This window comes from Miniopterus schreibersii, assembly GCF_964146895.1.
Source record: "Miniopterus schreibersii genome assembly, chromosome: 14".
NCBI classification, from domain to species: domain Eukaryota; kingdom Metazoa; phylum Chordata; class Mammalia; order Chiroptera; family Miniopteridae; genus Miniopterus; species Miniopterus schreibersii.
In genome coordinates this window covers 19,817,961-19,836,981 of record NC_138114.1, presented here as the reverse complement: position 1 = coordinate 19,836,981, position 19,021 = coordinate 19,817,961, and the positions used below count along the sequence as shown (strand labels likewise).

Genomic DNA, 19,021 nt, shown 5'->3' with positions numbered 1-19,021 from the left:
CTGTGCTGTGCCACCATCACTCCACCTCCCCTGGCCCATGCCGTTCCTTGGAGCATTAGTCCCCTAGGCAAGACAGCTAATAAAGTCCAATCTGCAAACGTCCATGAACTACACACAGGCACCTCCCCTGACTCACATGTGTGGTACCACAAGCTTTCTTTTTAAACCTCCCTTAAGGCCAAGAACACAGCAAGTCAGATCCAGCTTTTCTATAAGTGAGAAAACGGAAGCAATTAACATAGCAGTTCAAATGACAGGGTAGATCTACATTTCGTTGAGACTGAAAGATATTTGTAATAGAGTAAGTAAAATAAGCATACTATGACAAAAGTAGAGTTTAAGTTTTTTTCCATATTATATATATTGTTAACAGCTGATTTTCAAACCAGGCCTTCGGGCTCAGATCCCATGCTCATTTCACTGTCTGTCATTCCCTCTAGTTCCTGAGGTTCTTCCCTCCTTCAAAGCTTCACCTCTTCCAGGTGGCCTCCCGGGACTGCACCCCAACCTGGCTTGGGCCACCTCAGCAATTCTAGAAACCCTTTCCTCTGACACGCCCTGAGGCTGAGTGGTGTGCCCCCTGCAGCAAGTTTGCCTTCACCCTGACATCTGTACTTCTGCAAGCCCCCAGCTGGTACCCTGGGGCCTCTGCCCCCCCCATCCACTAGATGAGGCCTCCTCCCTCACATCCTCCAGCATCATCCTGATGACACCAAGTTCAAGGCCCAAAGCTCACACATGCTATTCAAAGAAAAGCTCACCCGAGATACTGGCTCCCCAGGCCGTAGGGACAGGACACGAACAAGCTAGGAAACAAGTGGCCAGCTGCCAGAGCCAGGCAACCTAGAGGCCAGGACAACAGAGAAAAGCACTCAGTCCTGCAGCAGTCTGGGGCCATGTGAAGAGGAGTGAGCGTGTCTCAGGAGCTCTAGGAGTGAGCAGAACTGGACACACTGACCCTCCTGGTGGCTCCCTAATAGTCAAGACAGGCAGGGGTGGGAGCTGACATTTGCTGGGTTTTCACAATTTTCCACATGCTTGATGTTTGGTGTGTGCTCTGTGTCGGGAAGTACAGAAAGATGCAGAACTTTAAAGAAAGTATTTTAAGTTGCTGGGGCAGCTGTAACACATCGTCACAAACTGGGTGACTTAAAACAACAGAACTTTATTCTCTCACAGTTCTGGAGGCCAGAGGGCTGGAAGCAAGGTGTCAGCAGGGCCACACTCCCTCTGCAGGCTCTCCAGGAGAATCCGCCCTTGCCGCTTCCAGCTCCCGGTGGCTCCTGGCATCGCGTGGCCTGGGGCTACATAGCTCCAATCTCTGCCTCTGCCTTTATGCAACCTCTTCTCTGTGTCTCAGTATCTGTTTCTTCTCTTCTCTTCTGAGGACTGGTCACTGGATTTAGAGGCCACCTAATCCAGGATGACTACATCTTCAGCTCCCTAACTTACATCTGCAAAGATCCTTCTTCCAAATAAGGTTATATTTACAGGTTCCTGGTGGATGTACCTTTGGGAGAGGGGCACTATTTAACCCACTACATAGAGATGCTTATCTAAAATGATGACAAATTTAAAGTACAACCTCAATATTTAACAAAAAACCCCGCAGTTTCTGATCAATGTTTTTAATACAGAAAAGTTTATTTCCTGGGTAGGCAAGGTGCTTGAGCCCTGGATCTATTTTGAATTCCCAGAGTGCCCACCACGGTTCAGGACACAGGGGAGGAACTTATCCAATCCCAGTGAGAGTTCAAGTTCCTTTGTATCCCTTTCTTAAACCTCATGGTACAGTGGGAAACGGAGAGGAAAGACAAAGGATCATTAGCCTTTGAATCGAGAGGTAGGAGTTCAAACCACACTCTGCTCCTTGCTGTCTAACATCTTAGCCTCTGAGTACCTGTGTCACTCCCTTCTGATCCATGCTTGCCTTGCCAAGCTTTCATCACAAATGCTCCCTGTCAAAGAAACCATTCATGCCATACCACCAAAGACATTTTTAAAAATCAAAATATCATTGTATTCATTAACATGATAACATTTTTCTCCAATTTGAAAATAATACAAGCTCACTGCAAAAAACTAACAACATGTAGAAATGAAAGAAAATCTTGTAATCACACTGTCTGGTCAATAAATCAATGGATGTCTTCCCAAACTTTTTCCTAAGCGTAAATATGCACCTGTCTTCTGTGCATATAGTTTCATGCTCTACTTCCAAAAGAATGATTATCACCTTCTATTCAGAATTTCAGGTATTCTGTAGTGGAGTGGTTTGCCAGCTGCCTTATCTGCCATCTTGCTTAAAATCTAGTTGTTTTCCCCTTAGCAATATATTGTGAACATTTCCCCATGTTAACAAGCATCATTTCACAACGCAAATTCAATGGGGCATAGTAGCCCCATTGAATATATGTAATAACCTAGTATGTCCTCTATGGTTGAACATTTCCTTTATATCTAATTTTTAGAGATATATAATAATCTAATATAGCTAACATATATGTAATCTAATCTGCCTCTATGGGTTGAACATTTTCTTTGTATTTATTTTTTTTACCATTAGAATTTATGGTGTTATGAGTACCTCCATTGACACATTTTTAAACAATTTCTGATTATTTCTCTGGGAGGAATTTCTGGGCCTAAAAATTTGACTATTAAGCATTTGATAATACCACTGACAAAGATGGGTCAATTAAAAAAAAAATTATTGGAGTAACATTGGTTAACAGCATTTTATCATGTGTAGGTGTAAGGTTATAGTTTGACCTCTGCCTACTCTATTGTGCGCTCCCGGCCAGAAGCCCAGGCTCCCGGCACCACGTATTGGACCCTCTTTACTTACTTCCCCCCCCACCCCTTCCCATCTGGTAATCATTCCGTTGTCTGTACGGATGAGTTTGTTTGTTTCTTAGTTTGTTTGTTGGTTTTGTTTTATATCCTTTGTATGAGTGAAATCATACAGTTTTTGTTCTTTTCTGTCTGGTTTATTTCACTTAGCATGATACTCCCAAGATCCATCCAAGCTGTCGCAAATGGAAATATTTTTTCTTTTTTATGGCTGAGTAGTATTTCATTATATATCACACCTTTATTTAATCATCTGTCAATAGACAGGTTGTTTCCATGTCTTGGATATTGTAAGTAATGCTGCAGTGAACATAGAAGTCCATGTATCTTTATGAATAAGTGTTTTCATATTTTAGGGGTAAATACCCAGAAGAATTTCTGGATCATATGGTAGCTTTATTCTTAAGTTTTTGAGGACCCTCCACACTGTTTTCCATAATGGATGCAATAATTTACATTCCCACATTCTCTCTAACTCTTGTTATTTCTTATCTTTTTTATAATAACCATTCTAATGGGCATGAGGTGGTATCTCATTGTGGTTTTGATTTGCATTTCTCCAGTAACTAGTGACGTTGAATATCTTTTCATATGTCTTCCTCAGAAAAGTGTCTGTTCAGACACTCTACCCATTTTTTTATTGGATTGTTTGTTTTTTGTTGTTGAGTTGTGTGAATTCTTTATATATTTTGGATATTAGCCCTTTATCAAAGGTATTGTTTGCTAATATCTTCTCCCGTTTGGTTGGTTGTCTTTTTGTTCTGTTGATGGGTTCTCAGATGGGTCAATTTTTTAAAATAATTAAAATAATAATAATAAAAGGCTTAGAAAAAAATAAAATAATATATGAATATGATAAAGTTTTTAAAAATGCAAAAGGACAAAAATCATGAAAATAGCAACAGCTAACATTCACTGATGGTCTCATGCAGTCTCCTATTTTTATGTATTATTATATTGTATATAGTGTATACTTATTGTACATTGTATTATATCATAGATCATATATTTAATTGCTGTATGTATACTTATTGTACATTGTATTATATCATAGATCATATATTTAATTGCTGTAATTATCCTATGAGAGAGGTACTATAATTATTTCTATTTCACAGATGACAGTGAGGCTTTAAAAGTTTGCCTGAAGCCACCAGGCTGGTACAGGGCAGATCTGCAATCTAGCCCAGGGAGCCTGACTCCAAACTGTACTCTTAACCACTAAACCTCCTAGCGTGGTAAGTGGCTCTCCTACTTCCATGGAAAGCTGTGTGCAGAGGAGAGACATGACCTGCAGTGAGAAGATTAGGCTAAGATGTATGGGCTGGCCTGGAGGGAGAGGTGATAGGAAGGTTCCAGACAGGGACCTCTGTGTGTCTGGGGCAATAGCACAGTCCAGAGCCGATGGAGAAAGCAGGGAGGGAAAGGCCAAGGTGGGTGCCACAGACACTGCAGAGGGAGAGTTCACAGGCCGAGGTGAGGAAGGCACCCAGATTTTCAGCTTGGGCAGTTGGGTGGCTAGTGGTACCATATGCAGAAGTGGAGCCTGGAGGAGGAGGCATGGGCCATGTCACAGTGCAGAGGCCATGCTCCAGCGGGGATGTGCTTTTGACTCTGACTTCTCCCTCCTGCTGAGGCCCATGTGGCTCCACAGCCAGCAGCTGCTTCTCTTCCCATCACTCACACAGGGCCTGGCATGCAGGTGACACTAAGGACTGGGGACCCAGACCCCCTCATAAACCCTCCTGCTTCTCTTACTCCCTCTTGTTTCATGTTGCCCCAGATGAGATGCCCATTGTCCCGGGGAGGATTCCTATCTGTTTGCCCTGGCCCTGGAGAAAGGTGGGCACACCTCTCTCCTCCCCCCTCTCCCAGTGTCAATTGTGCTTAGAAGGAGAAATGGCTGGTAAGGGGTCAGACTGCTAACCCCCCTTTCTTACCTCCCCTCCTCTCCCCTGGGCCTGGGGAACACCCTAGCCCTGGCAAGAAAGCCAAAGCCCAGAATGTGGCTGATAAGAGGTCCAAAGAGTAGGTGGCAGCCTGACCCCTGTGTTCCTTCATTTCAATTTCATTGAAAACATCACCACTACCACCGCCACCGCTGCCACGGAATGCCTACCACGTGTCAAGGGACATGGCAATGAACTAGACATGGCTCCTGCCTTCAGGCTATGACTCTAGGCTCAGGCAACTAAGAGTCATAAAAGGGAGATAAATTCAGTGCCCTGGGGGTGGAGGGGCAACCACCAATTCTGTGTGGTGAAGTCTAGGCTGAGAATCTGGGACACTTGCCTCAGGACCCTGCTCTGCCACTAACTCCGTGTGACCTTGAGGCAGTCCCTTCCCCTCTCTGGGCTTCAGTTTCCACAGCTGTAAAGCCAAAGGGCAGGACTCAGGACTCCCTGAGGCCATTTCCAGCCAGGGCATGAGCAGTTCTGTTCCTGGATCCCAAGTCCTTTTGAGCTGCTGCTGGCTTTTTGCTCCCACTTTTTAAAAGCAATGAGTGAGAAGGGGGGCTGGGCGGGGTGCACAGGGGCTGTAAAGAAATTCCCAGACTGGTCTGTTGCTTTTTTGTGTGTGGACAGAGGAACTGGGGACTGCTGGGGGAGGGTGGAGGGGAAGGGCAAGGATGGAGTGAGGAGGGGGAGAGGAGGGTGCCGGAGGAGAGAGAAGAATGAAATAAAGGCAAATCCAACAAAAGGAAGTGAAAAGTGAGTGACAAGTTTGAGGCTGCAGGCCCGAGGCTGGCCAGGCCTTTAGGGCAAAGAATGGAGACAAACGAGCTGATTTTCATGCTTCGTGGATGGTGAATGAAGAGCATCTTTTAAAACCCTATCAGGAACTCTTTGGATTGTCATTAGATCTGGAGAGGGGTAAAAGAAGGAGGGGAAGGCTGCTGAATCTGGCTTCCAGGGTGTGAAAAGATCTGATTCTCTGCTGGCAGCTGGGGGGCTTCAAACCCTCTCCTTGCTGGAGCCAAGCATGCCTGGGCCCCTCAAAGGTTTCGGTAAATTATTTGTTATTTCGAGAGTTCTTGAAATTCAGTTGTGAGCTCCCCTGGCTCTCAGTGCGTGACTGGAGCTATGAGGCAGAGGGAGGGCTGGGGTGGGCACCACCAAGTTTCCGGCTCCTTGCAGGGTGACCAACCATCTGGGTTTACAGTGCTAAAACTGGGAAAGTCTGGACAAACCAGAAGGGTTGGCCACCAAACTTTAGGATGGAGCTGGTGGGGGAGGGGGGAGAAGGAATTGACTTGCCCAAGGCCAGTCCCACTCAGCCATGGAGTCAAGACCAAGCCTAGTCTTGGTCTTGGCCTTGGTCCTGGCCCCCAGCTGGCTGACCGGTTCACTTGTTCAGGCTGGGAGAGAGGAGTGTCCTAGATGGGGGGTTCTTTGTTTGTTTGTTTGTTTGTACGTTTTTGTAAAAAGTGACTGGAAGCATTTGAATGTGACTAGATATTAGATCATATTACAGAGTTCTCCATTTCATTAGGTATACAAATGGCTGGGTGGTTTGTATTTTTAAAAATGCCTTATCGTTTAGAAATGGACACTGAATATTTGTAAGTGGGATAGATATCTGGGAAGTCTCTTAAAATATTTCACACAGAAAGATAAAAGTGGCCCTGACCGATGTGGCTCCATTGGTTGAGCTTCGTCCCGTGCACCAAGGGGTTGCTGGTTCGAGTCCCGGTCAGGGCACATGGCCTGGTTGAAGGCTTGATCCTCAGTAGGGGGCATGCAGGAGGCAGCTGATGGATGGTTCTCTCATCAATGTTTCTCTCTCTCCCTCTCCCTTCCTCTCTCTCTCAAATCAATTAAAAAAAAACATATATATATATTTTAAAAAAGATAAAAGTGTGTGTGCAGAGCTGGGGTGGATGGGGGGAACTGATAAAACAAGGTTGGCCATAGCTGATGGTTGTGGCAGCTGAGTGACGGCTCGTGAGGACACGTTATTCTATTCTCCCTACTTTGTGCAAGTCTGAAAATGTCTGAAGCCAAAACTTAAGAAAAGGAACAAGAGAGCATGAGCATGGTGAGGTGCAGCAGTGGTTAAGGGTGCTGGTGCTGGCTCTAGCCCTGCCAGTGGCGTGGCTGGTTGGAGCGTCGTCCTGTACCCCAGGAGGCTGTGAGCTCGATTCCGGGTCAGGGGACACTCCTAGCTTGCGGGTTTGCTCCCCTGTCGGCGTGTATGAGAGGCAGCCGCTGATGGATGTTTCTCTTCCTGTCTCTCTCCCTCCCCCTTCCTTTCTCTCTCTCTCCCTCCCTCTCATCAATAAAAAAAGCATATCTTTGGGTGAGGATTTTAAAAAACAGCCCTCCCAAACTCTGCCTTAAAAAAAAAGGTACATGCCTGGGTCAAACCAACTTCACTTCTAACTGGGTACTCGCAGCATGTTACTTAGTTGCTCTCACCCTCATTTTCATCATTTGTGAAGTGGGAATAACAATTCTCATCTCATAGACTAATTAACAGAAAATGCCGGGACTGTTCTTAGACGTGATAAACACTCAATAAAAATTATTTGTTAGAAAAAGGGACGTTTTGGGGGAGGATATGCCCTGTTAGCCCAGGAGAACCTCTCAGAGCTCTGATCCTGGGGCTGTGGGTGATTTCCTGCAATGAACCTTTCCTGGGTTGTCAGCTACTGGGGCTCAGGCCTCCCCTGTGCAATCAGCCTAGGCGGGCTGCTTCCCGGTCCATGCCCTCAGCCTCAGAGGAGCCCCTTGCCTGCCTCTCTCTTCTGTTATCAGTTTTATGGTTTGATAGAGCTTCATTTTCTCCCCACCTCCTCCAGGAGGTCTCAGTGCTATGGTTGTGCCTCCACACCTTTGACCAGTTTTCCTCTAGGCGCTGCCAATCAACCATGAAGTGCAAGAGCCCAGATCTTAATCTCCTTCTGGGGCCTCTCTCACAGGCTGAGCACACAGAGACATGAGAATATCTAGTTTGCAGGTCAAGACAGCACACACACTCACTCACATGCACACATTCCACACTCAGACCCACATGCACACACACTCAGACACACTTGCACTCAGACTCACATGCACACACTCACATGCACACACACTCAGACATACATGCACACACATGCAAACTCCAGACAGGTATATTGTCACCTGCTCACACATGGGACAAGCAGCAAAGAGGTCAAAAGGCCTAAAGATACAAGAAGAGAAGGAAAGTGTGGTCTTGCTGGTCTGGGAGTTCCTGGTGCAGAGCTGAGCAGAGCTGTGAGCAGCAGAGGCTGAGGGTCGTCAGCACCTGGAGCCTGGATCACTGTTGAAGTCTGTGTTCTTACAGGCCAGTGCCAGGTAGAGAGTAGTGACAAAGCACTTACCTCTGCACCAGGAGACTGCACCGAGACCTGGATGCTGGAGACCAAGAGCCAACCTTGTCCCAACTGCAGTTGCTGCTTGTGGTTCAGTAGTAACAACAATGGAAACAATAAAAAGCCTCCATTTATTCTGTGCCTGGAACAGTGCTGATTGCCTGCCTCATGCTATTTCATTTAATCCTGACAATTGCCCTATAAGAGAGATGTCATTGCATCCTTTTATAGTTGAGGAAACTGAGGCCCAGAGACATTAAGTCACTGGCCAAAGTCACACAGCTGGGAAGGGGCAGAGCTTGGATTTGGCCCCAGAGTGTGCACCTTCAGAGCCAATGCTTTCAGATGCTACATTCTGTTACACAACTTGTGCTGAGCAAAAAGAGATACTGGAGAAGGATTTGTAATTGAAATTGTGTGATATCTAGGATTTGCTTCAAAATATTCCACGGAGGTGGTGCAGGGGGAATGGATGGGCATGTGGGAAACACAATCACCCCTGAGTTGGTAATTGCTGAATCTGGGTGATGGATACATGAGAATTCATTATGTTCTTCTATTTTTGAAATTTTCCATAAAAATGTTACTGATTTTGGCTTCTACCCTGGCTATACCAACCCTGGGTGACCTTAAGCATGTTGTTGAACCTCTGTATGCCTCAGTTTTCCTATTGAGGCTTGCCTATCTGCTTCCAATTCACTGTAGGATTGCCAGCTGCTTAGTCTATGCCCAGGGAATTGGGGTGTGATTATATCTGGACCTGCTGAGACACGAGTCTCCCTATTTCTAGACCCCTTTAAACTGAAGATCATTTCTTACCTGTACCCTCCCAAAAGAAAAAATCTGGCAGAGCTGGTCTGTTTCTGCACTCCTGGAGTAGAAAATATAATTGTGTGTGTGTGTGTGTGTGTGTGTGTGTGTGTGTGTGTTGGGGGGGGTGCCGTGCAAAGCTCACTCCACCTGTGTGGGTCTCCTCTTCTTTCCCAAGTCGCCACCTGTTTATCCCTTGCTCAAAAGGAGCCAGGGGGCCCCAGGCAGAAGGGTGGTGCCCAGACTCTGGGGGAGGCAAATGAGGCTCTGGGCCTCCCAAACACTGGGGATGATAAATGGGGTCCGAGTCTTTCAGGCTTCATTATAGAGTCGCCATGGGTTTGCCCAAACCATGGCAACCGATTCAAGCAATGATTAACCTAATAAAGCAGAGGCAAAGGGGAAAAAGATGCATTCAGGACCCCAAGTCAGGCCCTGGTTCTCTAGAGGCAGTAAATTTCCCTTTAGTGGGTACCGGCGAACAGGCCCCAGACATCCTAAATCTCTGCCTCTGGGAGTGGGGGTGGGGAGGCCTGTGAAAGCAGTAAATGGATGTCAGAGATCAGCTGGGGTGGCGCAAATGCTCCCTTAGCAGTCCCCTCTCCTGGCCCTCCTGGAAGCCAACCCAGCACTAGGGACAGAAACATCTGCTTTAGCGCCAGCAGTCAAATCACCTGGGCTTTCTTCTTTTGAATCCTGTTATAGTTGGCCCTGGGGAGGCATGCGTGTGTGCTTGCACGCGCATGTGTGTCTGTCTGTCTCTGGGGTGTGGAAAGCAGGCAGCAAAGATTTTGCTGCTGCTGATATGATGGGCAACTCCTCAGATGGCCCTCAGAGATCTCTGCCTCCCGGTTTTCATGCCCTTGTGCAGTCCCCTACCCTTGGCTGTGGGTTGGATTTAGTCATTTCTTTCTGGTAGATACAATGTGGCAGAGGTGATAGGATGTCACTTTTGAAATTAGATTACAAAAAGACTGTGGCTTCTGTCTTGGGTGTCCTCCCACCTTTGGTTTGGTTGCACTGAAGAAGCCAGCTCTTATGTTGTGAGCTGTCCTATGGAGAGGCCCGTGTGGCAGGGAACTGAGGGAGGCTTCTGGCCCCAAGTCACTGAGGAACCGTGGCCCTGAGTGCAATGGCCTTCGGGGAACTGAGTCTTGTCAACAGCCACCTGAGTGAGGTTGGAAGTGGGTCCTCCTCCAGTGAAGCTGTCAGGTGAGGCCACAGTCCTGACTGACTCTCTGACTGCAGCCCTGGGCCCCTTTGAGCCAGAGGATCCCAGCTAAGCCACATCTGGATCCCTGACCCACAGAAGACCCACATAATGAAGATTTCTAGTTTGAGTAGTTAAGGGATTTTTGGTAATTTGTTATGCAGCAATAGATAACTATTGCAACAGAGGTGCTAGTGTCTGGTGATGATCTTAGAATAGCAGGAGCTTCAGTTTGTTTCCATAATTAATAAGCTTGAGGCTTGGGCAAGTCCTATCGTGCTTCCCTGGTTAATGGGGGAAAATCAGTCCTGGCCCACACCTTCTTTGCTAGTCATCTGTAAGAATAAATGAAAATGGGGTGGGTACTATAATGAATTCTGCTTCAAATTGCTGGCAGGTACATGAAGTATATGGACATATCTGTCATCTTATCTGAATCCTCATTAAGCCCTATGAGTAGGTGTGGTTTTCTCCTTTATAGATGGAGGAACTGAGACTCAGAGAGGCTAAGTAACTTACTCAAAATGATAGAATTAGGAAGTGATAGAGTTGAGGTAGGTGCCAAGCCCATGGTCTAATATACTATCTCAGGAGGGATCAACCACACCTGCTATTGGCATCGTTACTAGTCATCTCAGAAATAGTGACACTTGCCTGGCCAGTGTTGCTCAGTGGTTGAGCATTGAGCCATGAACCAGGAGGTAACGGTTTGATTCCAGGTCAGGGCACATGCCTAAGTTTCAGGCTCGAACCCCAGTAGGGGGTGTGCAGGAGGCAGCAGATCAATGATCCTCTCCCATCATTGATGTTTCTGTCTCTCCCTCCCTCTCCCTTCCTCTCTCTGAGTTCAATAAAAAAATATATATATTTTAAAAACTAAAAAAAAAAAGAAAAGAAAAGAAAAGAAAGAAATAGCGACACTGTTGTGATAGTACAGTCTCACCTAGTCAGATGGGGCATCTTCTAAAATAGACCCATAAGCAGCCAAGGACAGGTTCTTTTGGTGCTGAGGAGGGTAATGAGGCAGAAAGGGTAATGAGTCTCTCTACAGATCATTCACTCATTCATTCAACAAATATTCATTGGCCTTTATGTGGCAGCCTGTCTGGGGAAAAATAGGATTTTCTAAACAAATAATTGCAATGTTCTTCATTCATTTAGTCAGTTCACTCACTCATGAACTCCTTCTGAAAATACGTGGCGTATGGTTGGGAATGGGCACTCATTGAAGACAGGAAGATGGACACAGCTCCTCCTCTGAGACGATCTCACAGACCTTGAGTGCAGGGTGCAGAGGGACAAAGAGATCATCACAAAATACCTGGAAAGAACAAGGGATATTCATACGCACAGGATATTAGGGGAGCGGAGGCAAGGAGGGAGGAAGAGATCCAAAAAGCTTCTGGGAAGGGGTGGTGTCTATATCGGAGATTTGGGGAGGGGAAAAAGGGAAAGAGGATTTGGGCAGAGAGAACAGTTTAGAAAAAAAAAAGAAACATGGAAGTGGTACCTGACTGTGTGTAAGAGGAAAGCGTCGAACAGGTCAGTATTTCTGGAGGGTAAATGTCAAGGCAAGCAAGCATCGCACAGCAGGAAGCTGGTCATAAACATAAGTGAGTCTTGATTATAAAAACAAATGATATTAACACATATAATCCAATTTAACCTTGATAACAATCCTTTGGTGGAGACTGCTCACTGCCCACCAGAAACCATTCTGCACTTCTTCCCAGGCACATAGCCCCCTGCCCACTAGAGGAGGCCATGTGATCAAGTTCTTTCTGTGGAATTCAAGCAGAAGTGAAATGTGCTCCTTCTAAGTCTAAGTTTTAGGACTGTGAGTGAGGCCCATTCCCCCTTCCCACTGGCTGGGACTCATGGCAATGCCGCCTCAGCCGCGTGGATGACCAGGACCCTGAATGATGTCACGGAGCAGAGCTCCCCACCCACCTGGAATGCTCATCTCAGACTGAATTATTGGCACCTGGCTTTACTCTAACCTAAACATGAAGTGGTAATATTGTTATCTTCACTCTACAAATGAAATTGAGAGAAAGGCTAAAGAACTTGTTTATAGTCATATTGGTAGTGAACCAGCTGGGAACCGAACCCAGATTAATATCACTTCCGAGCTCCCATGTTCCTATTGGAACATGGGCTCTGTCCCAGCGATGATTGGAAACCACTTGAAGATTTTAAACAGGAGAGGGACAATGTCATATCTGCATGTTAGATCTGGCTGAATCATGGAGGGTACAGTGAACAGTGTTGAGGTTAGAGGTATGGAGATCAGCTAGGTGGTCTCTTGATGTGAGGGTAAGGGTCTGAACTAGGGCAGTGGTAATAAGGAGGTAAAGGGCAGGTGAACTTCAAGAAATAGTGAGGACAAATCAGCAGGACTTAAGGGTTAATTGGATTTGAGTAGTGAGAAATGAAAGTCAAGAAGAACCCCAGATTTCTAGTATGGATGACTAGGTGATGCTACTTAGTGAGATCAGGAACAGAAGGCAGCAGAAGTTTGGGGTTAGGGGAGAGGAATTCCATTTCAGACATATCTCATCTGGGGTGCCCAAGGGGCATCTGGACATACAATCCTGGAACTCAGGAAGGGTAGATCAAAACTGGGGAGGGTCGCCAGGAAGGGGTGGTGGTCCTTAGCTTTTGTGCCAGTTTGCACTGCACAGGGGTGCATAAGAAATTTAAATTCATACAAAAGTACCCCTTCTGCCCCCCAAAAACAGAAACCTAGGAGAATGAGAAGAATTTGAAACAAATGAAGATGCTAAAAATAATAATTACCATTTATGGCAGCTTAACCTGCAGTAAAGACAAACACACTTGCCCAGCTTGTGTTGCTCAGTGGCTGAGCATCAACCCATGAGCCAGGAGGTCACAGTTCAATTCCCAGTCAGGGCACATGCCTGGGTTTGGGGCTCAATCCCCAGTAAGAGGCATGCAGGAGGCAGCTGATGGATGATTCTCCCTCATCATTGATGTTCCTATCTCTCTCTCCCTCTTCCTTCCTCTCTCTGAAATCAACAAAAACATGTTTCAAAAAATTAAAAAACACACAAGGACTCTTAATCAGCTCAATTTCAAAGTAAGGGAAGTGGGCCTTAGACAGGCAAAGGGGTTTAATTAAAAACCAGAGCGAGAAAGGCCTTGCTGGGGTCGCACAGTCAGTAGTAGCAGAGTCCATGCTTTCTCCACCACGGCAGGGAACCCTAACAGTCTTTCGGTTCTACAGGTCCACAGGGGGTCCCTAGGGACTCTAGCCTGAAAACGTGATTAGAAGGGGTTGATAGGTGGCTTTTCATACTGAGAACCCTGTGTTCCTCCGTACGTCGCTCTCCCTGAAGCCACTCGGCTATTTCAGCACCATGGTCAGGGGCGCGCAGCCCTTCAGGACCTCGGCGCCGGCCGGGTGAGCCGGGCAGGGCCCCCCCCGGTCTTCCTCGGCCCCTCGCGTCGCAGAAGCAGAGGAGACGGCGTCGCGGAAACAGAGAACACAGACGGGGGCCTGGAACTTCGCCAGGGGTCGGAGGAGGGGATAGAGGTTCGGCCAAAGAGCAAAGGAGCCCTTGGCTTTACAAGAACCGGAGGACACGCCTCGAGTCAAAGCCCGACGACAGACTGGTTCAGCGCAGAGGAGAGCTCTAAACTGCTAGTTTAGAGCCAGGGTCACAGTTCTAGCTTCAACAACTCACGCGAGTCACCTTGGGAAAGTCACTTACTTTGAAGACTTTGGGTCTCCGCTTCTGTGGGCGTGACCATCCTGCCTTGCTGTAAGAGGGAACCTGAGATGGGAAGTGTCCATCCTCACGTCTCCCACCGTCTGCTCCTGGCCCCTTGAAGGCATAGCTGGTAGGTAAGGTTAGCCAGTGCCTACTACTTATATTGAGCACAGTTTGCAGGTATTTTTAAAGGGGTGTGTGTGTGGGGGGGGCGCTGTAGGGAACACAACAGAGAATATTAATTGCATGAATGTAAAAATGTAATTATAATATCCTAATGCTTATTCTGTGCCACATTCTCAGCTGAATTTCCCCAACACCCTCCCCATCCTGACCCCAGTGCCAGGTCCTGAAGGGTATTTTCCACCTCTTTGGGTCTGGGGTGCTGTAACTCAGAACACTGCAAGCACTGCCTCCTCTTGGGTACCCAGAAATCCAGTGGATGGGTATTAGGGGATTTCTCAACTGAATTAACTGAAGCTCAAAGACTTGTCCAAGGTCACAAAGCCTCGCAGAGTGGCCCGTAAGGGAGAGGAGGGGCGGAGTGCGCCGGTGGTGTTGCCGGCGTCCAGGCTCCGCCTGTCTTTGTGCCAGCTCAGCAGCCAAGCTCCCAGACATTAGCATTCCAATGGCTCTGGACGCTTTGTCATTCAGCCCCGGCCAGCTTGGGGGTGGGGTGGGGTGGGGTGGGGTGGGGTGGGGGAGGGCACCATAAATCTACCTGCTGTGTGTGCCGATGGGGGGGGGGGATGTTAGTGGGATGGGGGGGGGTGGCGAAAGATTCATGTGCTGTTTTTCTGGAAGCCAGGCTTGGGCTCAGACAAAGGCAGAAGAGGGGGAAGAATCAGTCGTTCTACCGCAGTGTCTTTCCTGCCGTCGCTTGGGACCCTGTCTGGGTTTCAGGGAGCTGGGATGCAGGAGGCAACCTCAGACCACAGGAGGCTTCACACAGCCTTACAAGTGCAGGCCCAGCAGAGACCCTAGCAGCCTGGTTTTTAAAAGTGGCTAAAGGACAAATGGCCCCAGGGCGAGAGGCATAGTAGTGATGCTGGGCTATTTATGTAAGCAACTCACAGAAAGTGTTCTGAGCCCTAATAGAGGAAGGGCTCTTAGCTTTGGAAGCCTCTGAGGAAGTTTCCCACCTCAACTCGATTGATGGAGTTCTTCCTGGGCATAGGAGCCCTAAACTTTGCAGCGATTCAACCAAATCCTAAACCTTCCTCCACCTCCTCCTGACTTGGAGAATAGAGATGATAGCTCCAGCTCCAATTCTGCCCCAGACCCAAGGTGGCAGCTCAGCAGTGGAGTTGGTTAAACCATACTTTTCAAAAGAAAATTTGTTGTTGGGAGGACACATCCGTATGTGCTGAGTGACTAATAGCTCCTTAATTAGCACCCTCAAAAAGAGGAGAGGGACTGGGCAGTCGGTGCCTCCTGCTGGAACACAGCACCAACAGACAATTCCAGCTTCAGGGGGTAGTTTGTACCAAGGGCATCTCTACCTATTTGAACATTACTTCCCACAACCTTTCACAGGAAAAGTGATCTTTCTGCTTGAGGACTTCCTCTGCAAACCCTCAGTCTTGGTCCAAATGCCACTTTCCCTAACCAACCTCCCCATCCAGCCCCAGGTAACAGTCCCACCATGGCTTGGACCTCCAACCAGTGCCAATATTTTTGGGTCCTGAATTATTTTGTCAATATACTTGCTACTGTCCCTGGAGGACAGAGAAGGACCTTCCTGCTTTTTTCAGTCTGTCCACACCCCTCTCCCATACGCCCAGCAAGTAGCAGTCATTGGCTTGGTCTGTGCAACTGGAACTGCAGACACCTGTTCCTCCCCCGCCCCGGCGGTGCCCCAGGTGGAAAGTTGGCTGCCGCTGAGGTCACCAATAACCCATTAATCTCCCAGATTAAAGCAATGAAAGGTAACACCTTTGTTCATTAGTTTGTTTGCTGTGTCCCCCTTCTCACCCCCAAATCCAGTCCCAGTAACTGAGACATATCTCCTGGGAGCTACCTTTAGGGACCTTGGAGTAGAGGGAGGAGAGAGAAAAAGTTCAGTCTGAAATGGGGATGGCATGAGAGAGACAGACACAAGAGTTATTAACCCTTGCAAAGCTACCACCCTTGCTCTCTAACCTGCTGGAAAGCAATGGCCTACCGGCTCCTGGCCTCTGATCACGCCGTGCCCTACCGAGGCTGGCCTGTTTCTTCCCCAGGCGCCCAGGGCCAATCCAAGGGGGTCTCTGGGGTTCAACTCGCAGGGTAGGGTGCCAGCTCAGCATTTTCCTGTTCTCTTGTGCCAGGAGTACTCTGTGGATTCTACGAGCTCATATCTGCTTCCCAGAGGTCCTGGGGACCCTGGAAGCCACGTAGCAGTGGTCCAGCAGTACCCGGGGCCAAATTTCAGTCATCACCATGCACCAATCCTATTCTACCATATGAGTAATCAAGTACGAATGGCTGGAAACCTTGAAGAATTTCTTCATAAGTTTACAGTCAAGACTGCTAGGTGCCTGGGGGTGCCAGAAATTCCACCTGGACCCTCCACCTTCTCTACTCCCTGCCGCTCAGATGCAGGAGTCCCTGAGCCACCTCCCCAGCAGAGGGGTGTGTAAAACGGGCTCAGAAGATGTGCTAGAACTTTAAGCAGATTGGGGAAATTCCTGGGATGCCTAGCCCTCTGGCGGCGTTTCCGAGGGCTCTGATTCTATGGCGGGGTTATTTATTATTCCCTCTTTTCCCCAAAGGCAACTAAATTCAGGCCAGTGGCATAGGGGAAAAGGCCAGCAGCGATAGTATGTAGCCCTACATGGAGGCTTGTCTTTTTTCTAGACCCCTGTTTTGAGTAAGACAAGTTGCTGCCCCATAAATAAAACAAAGGGTCTGGACCAAAGCCTTCCAGCTCTTTCCAAGCTTGTATAGCTGACTTGCCCTCCCATCTCAGTCTTTCCATCCTTTAGCCTAGCACCACAGCCTCTTAGCCCAGGCAGAGTAGGGGTCCCAGGCCCCCAGGAAGACTCATCCCTCTCTTTGGCACCCTCCACCCCCTTCGCAGAAGCTGCAGCTCTCCCCTCTGCACAATCCAGACACCTTGCTCAGGATTCTATAGGTTCCTTTTTTTATTGACTCAAAATCTCGTTCACCAGTCCCTAAATAATCTTATGTACAAAATATAGACTTTTCCCGCTTTGAAATCTCATCAATAAATACAACGTGTAAAACAGGGGAGGGGGGCATATAACTTAGTACCAAAATTCATTTCAAAAGATATCACATAATTTACAAACTGATTTTTAAAAAAGACATGGGCTTTCCACGTCGCGGGGGGGTGGGGGGCGAGGAGGTGCTGGGGGGGGGGAGACCAGTTCACAGCCGGGTCTCCCGCCCGAGGGCAGAGGCTCAGGAAAGTGCTTGAGGAGAAGGCGCGGGGCCGCCTTCGGGGACTAAGGCGGCGCGGAGCGGCCGAGCCCCGGGGCTCGATGGGGATCAGAGGAGTCAAGCAGCGCCTTTGGAGGGGAGGCGCTGGGTGAGGGGAGCAAACGCTCGGAGACCAAACTGGATTAAATCACATGGGGGAGGAGAGGTAAGAGACAGACGGTAGTCAGTCTGACAGACAAATTGAGTGAGGGTAGGACAGCGGGCGTGGGGGGCTCTTCCGCTGCGTAGTGCTACCGTTCTTGTCTTTTTTTGCAAGAGATTTTGGGGTGGCCGCAAGGAGGGGGCCTAAAACGCGCGCCGCCGGAGACGCCCACCTGCGCGGCCGCCGCAGAGTTGCGGTTGGCGCGGCTCAGAGCACCTGGGGCTAAACTCCCGCGGGCGCCGGGGCCCACCAGCGGCCAGCGAGCCAAAGGCAGGGGGGCAAGTCCCCTGAGGGCCGCCTCCTCCCTCCCTCCCTCCCTCCCTCCCAGCGCCCCCCGCCCAGCGGCCGCCTGGCCGTCATAGGAAGTCTGAAAAAGCCAGGGCGCCCGGGCGCAGGCAGGCGGGGGAGGCGGGCGCCTGCAGCCCGGGGCGCTCCTCCGGCGAGGCGGCAGGGCTCAGGCTGCCCGCCTGGGAGATCGGGGAGTAGAGGGAGCCCCAGTCTCCCAGGGAGCCGCCGTCCGGGCTGCCCTGCTCCTCGCAGGACGGGTCCAGCCCGTAGAGGCTGTGGTCCGCTATGCGCAGCGTCTGCGTCAGCGCCCAGATGTAGTTGTGGGCGAAGCGCAGCGTCTCGATCTTGGTGAGCTTCGCGTCGTCGGGGAAGGTGGGCAGGACGCCGCGCAGCGCGTCCAGCGCGGAGTTGAGGTTGTGCATCCGATTGCGCTCGCGGTCGTTGGCCTTCTTGCGCCGGCTGCGCCGCTGCTTGCTCAGGGCCAGCTCGCTCTTGGGGCGGCTGCGCCCCCCACGCCGCGCCCGGAGCTTCCTGGCGGCCCCCCGGCAGCCGCTCCCTTCCGCCTCGACGCAGCCCCCTGGCACCCGAGTGGGGCTGGGCGGAGTGGACGCGGTGCAGGTCACTTCCTCGTTCGCGGCGACCGGGAAGGGCTGCTCCGTCTCGGGGGCCACTTGGACGGCGGGCGCACCCGAGGGATGAGGCGCCATCCTGCTGCAGGATAAGAAACTCCGGTCAGCGTGGGCCGGTCCACCCAGGCGCGGTTCCCCATCCCGGGGCCGGGGGGGGGGGCAGGAGAAAGAGCCACCCCACCTGACCAGAGAGCCCTTTTCCCCGTTCGCATGCCGCGCTGCGGCTTCCAGGAGTTACCTTGTCCTCGTACGCAAAAGGGTTGGGAGCGGTGGGCTCTGCGCGCAGCGGCGAGCGGACCTGGCCGGAGCGAACGCCAAGTTCAGCGGGACGCGGGGGCCGCGCCGCGAGCTCCCACAGGCCTCACGCAGGGAAGCGGGAAGCGGGCCCCGGGCCTCCGCTGCTCTGGGCGCGCCTGCCCGGGCGGATTCCCGAGCCGCGGGTCGTGTGCCCCTTGGCACGCTTTATCCGCTCGGCGGGGGCCGGGAGCGTGCCGGCCCCGGGGCTGCCCGAGCCGCCGGCCAATCAGTGCGGCCACCCGGGGCCGCGCCACGCGAGCCTGCTCCTCCCCCGCG

At 49.8% G+C, this 19,021-nt stretch overlaps 1 protein-coding gene across 1 annotated transcript; it reads right to left on the bottom strand.

Moving 5' to 3' along the window:
* Positions 1-17,887: 17,887 nt before the first annotated feature.
* NEUROG3 (neurogenin 3) lies at positions 17,888-18,526 on the bottom strand (the record flags this gene model as incomplete). The annotated part of the gene is made up of 1 exon (XM_081158472.1): positions 17,888-18,526. One exon carries the CDS (start codon positions 18,524-18,526, stop codon positions 17,888-17,890), a length of 639 nt encoding a protein of 212 aa, XP_081014598.1.
* Positions 18,527-19,021: the final 495 nt, after the last annotated feature.